The 14,020-nt window shown below is 41.2% G+C and overlaps 1 protein-coding gene across 7 annotated transcripts in view; it reads right to left on the reverse strand.

The window, feature by feature from the left end:
- Positions 1-1,351: 1,351 nt before the first annotated feature.
- The window catches only part of PLD1 (phospholipase D1), a 268,255-nt gene continuing 255,586 nt past the window's right edge, over positions 1,352-14,020 (reverse strand). For all 7 annotated transcript variants that reach the window (XM_040349370.1, XM_040349372.1, XM_040349367.1 and 4 more), the window contains 3 exons: positions 7,244-7,397; positions 6,803-6,920; positions 1,352-1,832 (listed from right to left, as the gene is read on the reverse strand). In XM_040349370.1, the coding sequence (XP_040205304.1) occupies positions 1,608-1,832; positions 6,803-6,920; positions 7,244-7,397 (497 nt within the window). In that variant the 3' untranslated portion in view covers positions 1,352-1,607. The remainder of the gene's footprint in view (positions 1,833-6,802; positions 6,921-7,243; positions 7,398-14,020) is intronic.

Consider the following 14,020-nt stretch of genomic DNA (forward strand, 5'->3'; position numbering starts at 1 on the left):
TATGGTACATATATACGTATTATCCTTCATCAGTTCTCCCTTGCTTGGAAGTGCAAGGCGCCAAATGCAGTTAGCAGCATTGTCACTTGGGAGCTTAGTGTTTATAACTGACTGATTGAACTATAACTGTGCAGGGTTATACAATTCAGCTATACCTCCAAAGTTTTTTTTCCAGCCTTCTACTTACAGCCCTTGCTCACAGAGTACCCATCAATAAGGCAGTGCTGAAAGCAATGATGATGTGTAAAGTGCAGCAACGCCCAGCAACCAATAAACTTTTAAAACTAATCTCACTAGTTTCTGTGCATTATTGGACTTTGCACACATGTTTGCACAGCATAACTTTACAAGCCTGAGTTTATATTTATGGGCCATTTACAAATCAGATGAGGCCTAGACTACCAAAAATCACACCACATGGTGAAAGACTTGTGTAGTTTACAAGACAACAAATGCACTGTATGGTAGCGATGCTTCTACAGTGGCTGTCCTATTCAGTATATAAGATGTAAGTATATAAGTATACAAGTCCAAAAATAATTTGATTTGCGTGCCAAGATCTTAGGGCTGTGAGATGTGTGTGATACTTTTGACTTCAACAAGGCGAGTACCCACTAGGAGGGTGTTTAAGGGGTTGAGGTAGTGTAAGTTTATTGGTAAAGGGTATGGTATGGTTATGGTTTAATAGGTGAAATTGATTAATGGTTTAAGAGGTTTTAGTACAAGAGCCTGTGTGTTAGTGGGATAGTGTTTGGTTGAGAGTAGAGAAAGCATGGGGTAAATGTAAAAATCAGGTGTAGTATTGGGAATGTCCTTTCAAGGTTAGGTTAGGTGTTAAAATCTATATGTTGGCGTTGAATTTTCATTCATACAGCTGATTTAGATGCAAGGGTACATATTTAAAAAAAATCAAATGGTTGGGGATGGGTGGGAGGGTTATGAATAAGGTTAGGGCTATATGAGATTTAACTGTTTGTCGCATGTTGAAATGAGAAACGTGTGCTAATGAGATAATGGGCAACAAGTAGTTGCGATTTAATGGCTCATTAAATGCTAGGGATGCTTAAATGCATTTTCACTTGCATTTTTTTTGGCACCAAAAGCCTATATCTGTGGCCCAAAATTAAACTCAGGTGCTAAATATCTATTTGTGTTAGCACCTGGACCTGTGCATGCATGGTCTGTTTTATGTCAAACATACTTTCCATTTACTCATGTGATGTGTGACATTTCATATGTTCTCACATTGAATAGAAGTTTACGCCAAATCATACTTTAATGTGATTTGGGAAGTATAGTAATTCAATTTGACGACCAGATGTAGCTAGTTTATCCCCACCATGAAACAGTCTATTTATCAAAAATAGGGTTTATTAAACAAAGGGGGAGGTGAATATTGCACATAGTGATGTGAAAAATTAAGTACACTTAAAGTCCTTCAAAATTGACACTGGATATAAATGCCAAGCCATGCTTCAGATTGTGTGTAAAGCTTGTGGTCTTGTGATTTAAGATGAGGTTTCAGTGCCCCATTGTGTAATAATAATCCATGTTCTTGGATGCAGTCTGTGGCCATAGTAGTTTCATCATGTTTTTCATTTAAAGACTCATGTCCATGTTTCCATGGGTACCATGGCCTCTTTAGTTCCCACGGATGGCAAGAGGTTTTCTCCAGACAAGAACAAGAAGGGCAGCTGGACCACAAACCCTCGAATCCTTTGCACCTCCTCCTGTGCTTTTGCTCGGTCCTGTGAGGCCAGTGCTGACTTGGAAAGAAACTCTGGCAAATGGAAAAAGTTGAGCACTTCATCGCTGGGAAGACATCTGAAAACCTGGCATAGTAAAATGCAAGTGATAAGTCTTATGCGTACACACTATAATTTGCATTTAAAAAATAAATATATTTCACTTTAGCCATCAACTAGTACATCCTGTGTACTGCTTAGTAGCAGCTAATAGGAATTAAACTTCATTCAATTGTAATTTTCTAACATATATATCTATACAAAATATATTATTAGTGGTTATATAGCAATTCCAATTGTACTAAATTAAGCACACACGAAACAAAAAAATAAGGCCCTCTGTGACTGAGGCTGGTCATGGAGGGGAAGAGCTTTACCTTTAATACAAGGATATAAAGAAAGATTTCCCTATGTGCTTACTCGCATAAATATTTTATGACCCCATTACAGTAGTTGCAAGCTTTTTTTCTACACAAATATTATGAGTCACACAATAGTTGCTTTCATTGCTGAATGAGAATTGAGAAACTATAGCCACTCTTTTGGGAGCAGCTTTTTGCCATATTTAGTGTGTAACATGCTTCTAGTTACCCACCTCCCGCTCCCCACTCTGACTGGGGATCTTCTCACCCACTGTCACAATTTAAAAAAACAGCATGGCTTCACCCATGTGGCTGCATCATTCATTCACAGTTTCCTCAACAAAAAAAAAATGAGACTACAATTATCGACAGTCACTGCATTGTTCTGAATGAACTGTGAGGAAGCTGGGGAGCGCCCTCGCAGTCCATGAACTACTTCATTACCACGCTATTGCCGAAAGACTGCTACAGCAAAGTTATCCAGTTCTGGGAGGGCAGCCATGGACATACACCCAGAACTCCTCCTCCCAGAACTGCAGCCTCATTAGTGCCCATCAGTGTAGCCTTTTTAGTGCCCATCAGTTTAGAAAAACGACTTATTTGCAACATTTGCTACCAAAATAAAGCTCTATCTGTCTCAACAAAAATTATAAAAATGTCATATGGGTATAGTGTTGTATGACTGCACAATTGTCAAAGTGCGACAGAGGGGGTGAAAGTGGCCAGTATTCAAGTGGTTAATTCTTCCCGTCATTCAGTAACTGGCTGACCGCATCGAAGGTACGGGCAGAATGCTGACTGGGTATCTGCAGGATCCTGCTGATCGTGGGTGCAATGCTTTAAAGGGAAGCAATTTAAAAAAATAGGGATGCATAGATATATTTTTACACCAAGTACGAGTACAGATACTTTAAATACTCGCAGATACTCGTTATTGATACCTATTGCCTAGGAAGAGTAGGTAGAGGGGGAGTTGGGTGAGGCTTGGGTGAAGATTAATCTGAAGCAGCGCTCCCGACCAGCCCCAGTGTACTGATATAGAAGAGGCCGGCCTGCAATTGTGTGAAACGCTGCTGTGGATTAATCTGGAGCACACTGAACATAGGGGACACAGAGATTTTTATTTAATAGCTGGGATTAGATCGTTGATACACAGAATCTTGGCGTCCCCACCTTCTCTACCTCCAGTCCCCCCCCACTGAGTTTGCAGAGCCACTGTCGGGAGGGGTGGAGGCAGCGGGGAGGGGAGGAGGCGGCAGGGAGAAGAATATCGTGGACAGCTGAAAAGTCATTGGTTAAGGATGTGGCAGGCAGCCCCGCTCCTTAAAAACCGGTACTTGCCGACATTTGAAAGAACCGACTCAGAAGGTATATGTTTTGGGTATTAGAGCATTTGCATGCAAATACCAATATGCATGAAAATGCTCAGTATCGGCACCAATACCGGTATCGGTGCAACCCTATAAAACAAATATATAATAAATGCACATTTTTTTTATCTGCAAAAAATTGTGCATTTTTTTTTTTTTTTTTACAGAAAGGTGAACTTTTTCGTTTAAAACGGTCTGCTGGTTACTAAAGCAAAGTTGATGGTTGTTTAAAATCTCAGCCCTCATTATCAAGGCTAAAATGGAATGGTTGTTCGGGAGGTATACGAATTGAACAGGTACCTATGGCAGCAACTCCCTCAACAGTTCATGTGTATAAATAGGTAAAGATTTTTTAAAGCACTGTTAGCACTATATAAATCCTATAAACGCCCCTGTTAAAATGTCAGGTTTCTGTGATGTAAAAAAAATGAGACAAAGATAAATGATTTCAGAACTTTTTCCACTTTAAAGTGACCTACAAACTGTACAACTCAGTTGAACAACAAACTGAAATCTCTTAGGTGAAGGGAAGTAAAAAAAAAAATAAGAAAAAAAAGAATAATATGGTTGCGTAAGTGTGCACACCCTTAAACAAAACCTTTTGATTATATTACAGCCCCCAGTTATTTTGGGTATGAGTCCATCAGCATGGCACATCTTAAATTGGCAATATTTGCCCACTCTTTGCAAAAACATGCCAAATCTGTCGGATACAATGGCATCTCCTGTGCACAGCCCTCTTCAGATCACTGCACAGATTTTTAATCGGATTCAGGTCTGGGCTCTGGCTGGGCCATTCCAAAACTTTAAAGCAGATGTCCGCTGAAAAAAAAAAATATTAAAAGCCAGCAGCTACAAATACTGCAGCTGCTGACTTTTAATATCAGCACACTTACCTGTCCCGGACTCCAGCGCCGTCCGCAGCAGAGGACGAGCGATCGCCCTGTCACTCTGCTGCCCCCCACCATCCTCGTTGAGGGAACCAGGAAGTCAAGCGCTCTGGCTTCACTGCCTGGTTCCCTACGGCGCAAGCGCGAGTCGTGCTGCGCCTGCCGATTGGCTCCCACTGTGTTCTGGGAGCCAAGTGTTACCAGAACACAACGGGTGGGGGGGGGGGGGAGGTGACGTCCTGCCCGCAGTCTACCCGCAGACTGTGTGGCCGGAAGTGGGTGCAAATACCTGTCTTTAGACAGATCATAACACAAGTTTAGCCGGGCTTGGTTGTTTTTCTTTATAAGAAAAGGTTTCCGTCTTGCCACTCTACCCCATAGCCCAGACGTATGAAGAATACGGGAGATTGTTGTCACATGTACCACACAGCCAATACTTGCCAGATATTCCTACAGATCCTTTAAATGTTGTTGTAGGCCTCTTGGCAGCCTCCCTGTCCAGTTTTCTTCTGGCCCTTTTTTCAATTTTGAAGGGATGTCCAGTTCTTGGTAATCTCACTGTCGTGCCATATTTTCTCCATTTGGTGATGACCGTGTTTTCTCTATTCCATGGTATATCTAATGCCTTGTAAGTTCTTTTGTACCCTTCTCCTGACTGATACCTTTTAACAATGAGATCCATCTGATGCTTTAGAAGCTCTCTGCAGACCATGGTTTTTGCTGTAGGGTTCGACTAAGAAAATGTCAGGAAAGACCTACTAGAACAGCTGAACTTTATTTGGGGTTAATCAAAGGCACGTTAAATGATGGCAGGTGTGTATTGACTCCTATTTAACATGAGTTTGAATATGATTGCTTAATTCTGAACACAGCTACATCCCAAGTTATAATGTGCACATTTATGCAACCACATCATAATTTTATTTTCATTTCCCTCCCCTAAAAGATTTCAGTTTGTTTTTCAATTGAGTTGTACAGTTTATAGGTCACATTAAAAAGGTATAAAAAATTCTGACACGATTTATCTTTGTCCCATTTTTGTACAGAAACCTGACATTTTAACAGTGGTGTGTAGACTTTTTATATCCACTGTATGCTGCTGCTTGGTCAGGTCTAAACGGGAATGCTCTGTCCCCCCCATCCCCCAGTTTTTCTTTTCCCTTCCCAAGTCACAATTATTTTCTTTTGCGCTTTTTTCTTCTTCCCTTCTTTTTCCCTTCCCCTTTTCGAATCTTTAAGGGTCTGAACCATGAGCGAATTCATTCACCCCTTCCCTTCCTTATAGGGGCAGTTTATGACCTTGCCATTAAGGAATCCCCACAGGATTTGTAGCTTTCTGGTTTCCCACTTTTACACATGACTGCACAACCTTTGGAGACGCGTTTTAAATTGCCTCCATGTTTGCATTCCGGTACTGTAAGGCAACTTTTACACCACCCTTCGATTGGTGTACTTTTATACTCATGTGCTACTGTACATTATCATTTAAAAAACCCCAATAAAAAAAATTGTGAAACTAAATGGATGCAAAGTTTTACCTATGTTTATGTTACCCAGAGCTGCCTACAGTGACATGCAGAGGAGAAGAGGGAGCCATGCACTGTTTAGAGTTTTCTGCATCTCAAGGATGGTTACAGTTTTGGCATTACCAATACTCGAAGCCCTGGTTCATGCCGGTGTGGCTTCGAAATTGCACTACTACAGTGCAATATGCACTGACGATTTCATTGTGGCTTGCAACTTCATTTAACAGTAGTCTATGCAAGTTGCAATGAAATCGTCAAAAAATAGTGCAGGAACCATTTTCTATAATCACTGCATCAGGAGTTGCAGCCATATGAACAGTTAAATTGCTGGCAATGGAGTGCGACTTGTCATGTGATTTGGAACTGTCAAATCAAACGACAAGTTGCACCAGTGGGAAAGGAGACCTTAGTGTTTTGACACAATGGAAGTTGTAAAAATGCATGGGGGTTTGTTAAGAGGACAGGCTGGATGTAATCAGTGCATCCTAAAGCTCTTCTGTTACACCCATCTTGAAAACTAAAAGTTACACGTTTCCCAAAGTGTATCCAAAACCTAAACTTTTTTTTTAGTTTGGCACAAAGACGGTTAAAATCTTTGTTTTTATTGTGATTTGTTTCTCCTCGGAGGAGATTCATCTGAGATGTGGCCTGACTAGAAGGTGATGAAAAATCAGTCACTGGATTCGTGCAACAATGGTCGAAGACATGATTTCCCCTAACTTTAAAGAGATTTCCTTACACTTCCTATTGTGTGCCTGGTACAGAAAGAAAGAGGAACAATGTCATCAAATAGAATACAGACAAAAAAAATATGATATGAATTTTAACCACTTCCTACAATATCCAAAACAGAAATAATGCATGTGGAGATACTTTAGGAAAAATAACACAATCAGAAAAAATATTGACCTTATCAAAAATGGTTGTGTTGCGTGCACTTGTGGCCACCCAAACCTCTTTGAAGAATCTGTCACTAACTGGGTCCTGGATGTTCGTAGAGGGATCATTGAGACAACCAAGAAGCAGCCTAGAATAGAAAATGACTTAAGTAGTAAGTACACAAGCCTGGCTTATGGTAATTTCTCACACTAGGTTCCATATTATAAATGGCTTACATTCAAAATGCACACTTCCGGTATATTTTTCAATATGTCAGTATAATGTAGGCAGCATACATAATATGTGGGTCAGCATATAAACATTTGTTTTTAGAGGAAGACCATTTTAATAAGTATGGTTGCAAGTGACAGTTGTTCATCAATAAAAGTCTTGCGCCAAGAGTTGTGCCAACACAGTGACAGTGTCATAACCTTGGAAGACTTATAGATAGTTCAGTTAGACTTGGCCTACCTGAAACAATGTATGCGAAGTGACAGAGCAAATTTTCCAGCTTGATAATCCTTGCCATCCATGACTGAAGGAACCATTTCTGTGTCCTGTATAATCACTGCCATCTCACTGTCACGCTTTCCCATCATGCTGCGGTCATTAATATTAGCAGACCCTGAAACGATGTATGAAAATGATGAATGGTCTTATTAGAAGAACAGTAATGACACAGGAAAACATTTTGGGGTATATATTACTAAATACAAAAAAAGAATTTTGTGGAATAATAATTAAAATTTTATTTGTCTATCAATATCATTTTTAGGAGAGATATCTATATCTGTATATGCCTCTAGCTATTTACATACTGTATATCTATATAGAGAGAAAGATAGATATTTATACAGTGCTCCAGGGTTCAAAATTTCAAGTCCTGAGCTACTAGCAAGGCCTCAAGGGTTACGCACCACTAATTCCGCCCCTAAACACGTCCTCAAATTATCTCATGAAATTACATTTAAATGTTTTATGCAGAATTAAGTTTACTTATCTGTAACCATCCAAAGAAAAAGATCATTTCGCCTGATTTTTCAACTACCAACTGAGTCCCCATGGTCATGGGAGATACCGAACAGAGTAACCGGTGTTAAGTAACTTTTAAGTGTATTTCTACTGTTACAGACCATAGGCTGTACAATACCCCGTAATGACAACGTGAAAATGTTTTAAAATATCTTTGCAAATTTATAAAAAAAAAAAAATCACATGTACATAAGTAAACACAGCCTTTGCTCAATACTTTGTTGAAGCATCTTTGGCACTATACAGCCTCAAGTGTTTTTGCGTATGCGGCTACAAGCTTGGCACACCTTTTTGGGCAGTTTTTTCCATTCTTCTTTGCAGAACCTCTCAAGCTCCATCGGGTTGGATGTGGAGTGTCGGTGTACAGCCATTTTCTGATCTTTCCAGAGATGTTCAATCGGGTTCAAGTCTGGGCTTTAGCTGGGCCACTCAAGGACATTCACAAAGCTGTCCCGTAGTCACTTCTTTGTCATCTTGGCTGTGTGCTTAGGGTCGTTGTCCTGTTGGAAGAAGAACCTTTGCCCCAGTCTGAGGCCCAGAGCACTCTGGAGCAGATTTTCAAAAAGGATGTCTCTGTACATTGCTGCATTCATCTTTTCCTCGATCCTGATACGTCTCCCAGTTCCTGCCGCTGAAAAACATACCCTCAGTATGATGCTGCCACCACCATGCCTCACTGTAGGGATGGTAATGGCCAGGTGATGAGCGGTGCCTAGTTTCCTCCAGATATAACGCTTGCCGTTCAGGCCAAAGAGTTCCAGCTTTGTTTCATCAGACCAAAAAGTTTTGTTTTTCATGGTCTGACAGTGCTTCAGGTGCCTTTTGGCAAACTCCGGGCGAGCTGTCATGTGCCTTTTATTGAGGAGCGGCTTCTGTCTGGCCACTCTACCATACAGGCCTGATTGGTAAAGTGCTGCAGATATGATTGTTCTTATAGAAGGTTCTCCTCTATCCACAGAGAAATACTGGAGCTCTGTCAGTGACCATCTTTTTCTTGGTTACCTCCCTGACCAAGGCCCTTCTCTCCTGATTGCTCAGTTTTGCCAGGCAGCCCGCTCTAGGAGGAGTCCTGGTAGTTTCAAACTTCTTCCATTTACGGATGATAGAGGCCACTGTGCTCATTGGGACCTTCACTTCTGCAGAACATTTTCTGTACCTTTCCCAAGATGTGTGCCTCGGTACAATCCTTTGTCAGAGGTCTACAGAGAATTCTGTGGACTTCATGGCTTTGGTTTGTGCTTTCACAATGGGGCGGTGCGCTTGCAGCATCTTTTGCGCGGTGCAGGAGCACTGTATACATCGCTCCTACACCGCCCCTGCCCCTTGGAAAGAATGGGCAGCGTTTCCAAAGCGTTTCCGAAGTGCTGCAACACGGGCAGTTTAAACATTTCTTCGGCCGCTAGCGAGGGTTAAAAGCGTGCCGCTAATGGCCGAAAAGGAAGTTTGCCCATATGTGTATTTTAAATAAAAGAGAATATCAACCAAAAATTCTGAAAACAAAAACTAAATACAAATGTTATAAATGGAGATGCAGTTCAGCGAGTGAAAAAAGTATTTTTGACTTCATACTTGGCGGAGAAAACCTTGTTGGCAAGCACAGAGGAAAGACATTTCTCAAAAGAGATGTTGATCCACTCTTGTTTACAGATCTTCTCTAAATACTTAAGGTTTCTTGGTTGTCGCTTGGCAACTTGAAGTTTCAGCTCCCTCCATAAATTGTCCATAGGATTAGGGTCTGAAGACCTCTATAACCTTCATATGCTTCTTCTCAAGCCACTCCTTTGTTGCCTTGGAGGTATGTTTTGGGTCAGTGTCACATTGGAAGATTCATTCACGACCCATCTTCAGTGTTCTCAGCCACAATTTTGTACATGGCCCCATCCATTGCCTCCTCAATGCGACAGTCGGCCTGTACCTTTAGAAGAGAAACAGCCCCAAAGCATAATGCCTCCACCTCCGTGCTTGATCATAGAGATGGTGTTATGGTTCTAGTCCGCATTTTTTCTTCCTCCAAACACAGAGAGGCATGTTAATGCCAAAGAGCTCAATTTTGGTCTCATCTGACCACAGCACTTTCCCTTAAAATCCTTCTCTGAATCATTTAGATTGGCAAACTTCAGAAGGGCCTGTACACGTGCCTGCTTGAGGAGGGGGACCTTGCAGGCCCTACAGGATTTCAATCCATGGCGCTGTATTGTATTACCAATGGTTTGTTTGGCGGCTGTGGTCCCAACTGCCTTGAGATCATGCACAAGCTCCATGTAGTTCTGGGCTGATACCTCACTTTTATCATAATCCTCCTTACCCCATGAGGAAAAATCTTGCATGGAGCTCCAGACCGAGGGGGATTAATGGTTACTGTGTATTTCTTCCATTTGCGAATAATTGCTCCAACAGTTGTCTACTTCCCACCAAGCTTCTTGCTTATGGACTTGGAGCCCATTCCAGCCTTGTGCAGGTCTACAATCTTGCCCCTGACGTTCGACAGCTCTTTGGTCTTGTCCATGATGGAGAGGTTTGAATGGAAGAAAGATTCTGTGGACAGGTGTCTTATACACACACAAGTAGTCGTTAGAAGCACCTTCTTACATTGATACAACTAATCTGTGTAACATACTGTAGCCAGTCTGTGGAAGCCAGAATTATTGTTGGTTGGTAGGGGATAAAATACTTATTTTACTTACTGAACTGCAACTCAGTTTATAACATTTGTATCATGTGCCTTTTTTTTCTGGATTTTTGGTTGACATTCTGTCTCTATTATTTAAAATACACCTATGATAAAAATTAAAGACCCTTAATTTCTTTGTAAGTGGGCAAACATACAAAATCTGCAGGGGATCAAGTAATTAATAAGGTTAATAAACAAAAAAGACAAGTCCATCCAGTTCAACCAACATAGGAAAAAACAAACACACACACACACACACACACACACACAAAATGTCCATATATAAAATCCTATACCCACAGTGATCAAGAGGAAGGCATTTTACTGTTTAATGTAGGATCCCTTTGTAAGTGCTGCTGCAGGTGTGCAGCCCCAGGAACCTAGCACAAAAGTCTCACTATTGGAGCCTAACAGATATTGTAGAAGGAATGCTTAGGTGATGAAACTGAAATATCAGCTGTGGATAGAATGATGTCATTTGTTTCATCGTTATGCACTATCATACCATGTATATGTATAGGAAAGCTCTGAATAGATTTGAATAGATTGATGCGCAAAGACCTTTCCCATGCAGCACATATGACAGACTTGGCCAAGGTGTTGGTTTTGGTGCCATTAGCGCAAACAAAATAAAATTGTACCATGTCTACGCCACTCAAATGATGCAATTGCACATTACCACTGAACTGACAAATGCTAAAACCCATTCACCTTGAGTAGCATTAGTAGATGATCTGTTGTGCAGTACAATTAATTTTACGGCTAGTTTTCTTCTAATCATTATGTTCAAATATGCAGTTCTAGCACCGACTCACTGAAAGCAGTTCATTAGGAGGATGATGCAGGTTATTTGATTTGTGACTTGTAAACACACAAGCTTTATTAGCCATATTGCACCCTGTCCAATCTTCCTAAACCTAATAAAAGAATGAATTCCATGCAGCTGTTCTAGAAGCATCAGTGATATTAAGTAATAAAAACAGGCTCATGGATAGAATATGCATCTGTTTTGTATAATCCCACGTGTAAAATAAGGTAATAAAACTGCAGATCTTAAACAAATGGCAGCCATATGCTCAATTTTGCTATAGTTTTATCACAAGCTTTCAGAGTGGGCTGCAGAATGGTAATGGAATTTAGACTGCAGTGGCTACCTTAGGTGTCTTAATCAGTTCCTGCATCTTGTGATTTGTTACCAATTATATGCATACAATTAAAAAGTATATTAAATACTGTTTGCGTGGTAATGAAAAACTCCAATCCTAATGCCACGTACACACGGTCGTTTTTCGGCATGAAAAAAAACGAAGTTTTTCCAGCATGACCAAAAAACGTCAATTTTCCAACATGTCCAAAAAACAAAGTTTTTCCAACTTCATCATTAAAAACGATGTTGCCCACACACCATCGTTTGACGTATAACACATACGACGGCACTCTGAAGGGGAAGTTCTATTCGCCTTTGGGCTGCTTTTAGCTGATTCCTTGTTATTAAAAGACAATTTGTGCTTTTTTGTCTGTTACAGCGTGATGAATGTGCTTACTCCATTATGAATGGTAGTTTTACCAGAATGAGCGCTCCTGTCTTATAACTCGCTTCTGTGCATGCGCGGGTTTAAAACATCGTTTTAGCCCACACACGATGATTTTTTACAACACGAAAAACGACATTTTAAAAAAGCCGAAAAACGATGTGAAGCCCACACAGGATGATTTTAAGTGACATTTTTAAAAACGTTGTTTTTTTCATGCCGAAAAACGACCGCGTGTACGCGGCATCAGGCAACGTAGAACCTTGTTAAAAAACAAGGTGGGCTGAAATTACTATATACAACCAAGTAAAACGGTCACATGCAAATGTGCTGCAAATGCACAAAATAGAATGGCCTTAAGTGATATTTAGTGAGTCTTACTTATTTTTCAATAATAAACAGGTTATACTTACCTGCTCTCCTTGGGTCCCTCGTCGGCGCTCCTGGCCCCTCCCTTCTGCCGAGTGTCCCCACAGCAAGCAGCTTGCTATGGGGGCACCTGAGCCGAGCTCTGTGTGTCAATTCAGATACAGAGCCACGGCTCGGCCCTGCTCCCTTTATCTCATTGGCTCACTGACGGATGGCCCCTGCTGCTGTGTCTCATTCAATCAAGAGGGAGAGTCCCCTTCGTGCAACATCGCTGGATCGGGAGGGAGCTCAGGTAAGATTAGCAGGGCAGATGCACACAGAAGGCCGCTGACCTGTTCCCCTTTTGTTATTTACAGGTAATATTCCCTCAAGTGTTTAGGGTCGTTGGTCCTTTAAGATTTTACCTATTATCTATGTGGACCTCATTAAAATTCCAAACTTTTTCCATACTTTAGAGTTTACTTTACCTGTTTAGGTAAATGTTATTGGTGGAATATAATCACATGGTCTTCCAGAATTTTCAACAGCTCAGGAATTCTGAATAAAAAGGGCATCCATCCAATGGTATCAGCTACAGTTGGCCAGGGACGCAGGACAGCGAGCTTACCACCCTCCTTGTCTTAGACGCTTTATGTGGTTTGTCACCCCTAATCAAGGGGGGACTTGTTAAATTGTATTTTTGCTCGAGTCATGAGATATGTTATATTTCAATATTTGTTGAACAATTCATTTAACCACTTAACCCCCGGACCATATTGCTGCCCAAAGACCAGAGCACTTTTTGCGATTCGGGACTGCGTCGCTTTAACTGACAATTGCGTGGTCGTGCGATGTGGCTCCCAAACAAAATTGGCGTCCTTTTTCCCCCACAAATAGAGCTTTCTTTTGGTGGTATTTGATCACCTCTGCGGTTTTTATTTTTTGCGCTATAAACAAAAATAGAGCGACAATTTTGAAAAAAAATTATATTTTTTACTTTTTGCTGTAATAAATATTCCCCAAAAATATATAAAAAAACATTTTTTTTCCTCAGTTTAGGCCGATACGTATTCTTCTACGTATTTTTCGTAAAAAAAAATCGCAATAAGCGTTTATTGATTGGTTTGCGCAAAAGTTATAGTGTTTACAAAATAGGGGGTATTTTTATGTCATTTTTATTAATATATTTTTTTTACTAGTAATTGCGGCGATCAGCGATTTTTTTTCGGTACTGCGACATTATGGCGGACACTTCGGACACATTTTTGGGACCATTGGCATTTTTATAGCGATCAGTGCTATAAAAATGCATTGGATTACTATAAAAATGCCACTGGCAGTGAAGGGGTTAACACTAGGGGGCGGGGAAGGGGTTAAGTATGTCCCTGGGTGTGTTCTTACTGTGGGGGGGGGGGTGGCCTCACTAGGGGAAACACTGATCCTCTGTTCATACATTGTATGAACAGAAGATCAGCATTCCCCCCCGACAGGACCGGGAGCTGTGTGTTTACACACACAGCTCCCGTTCCCCGCTCTGTAACGAGCAATCGCGGGTGCCCGGCGGCGATCGCGCCCGCCGGGCACACGCACGGAAGTCGGGGGCGCGCCCCTAGTGGCCGCTCTAAGAGCCGACGTTATACTACGGGCTCTCGCCCAGGAGAACCG

Source organism: Rana temporaria, chromosome 4, assembly GCF_905171775.1.
Source record: "Rana temporaria chromosome 4, aRanTem1.1, whole genome shotgun sequence".
Classification (NCBI taxonomy): domain Eukaryota; kingdom Metazoa; phylum Chordata; class Amphibia; order Anura; family Ranidae; genus Rana; species Rana temporaria.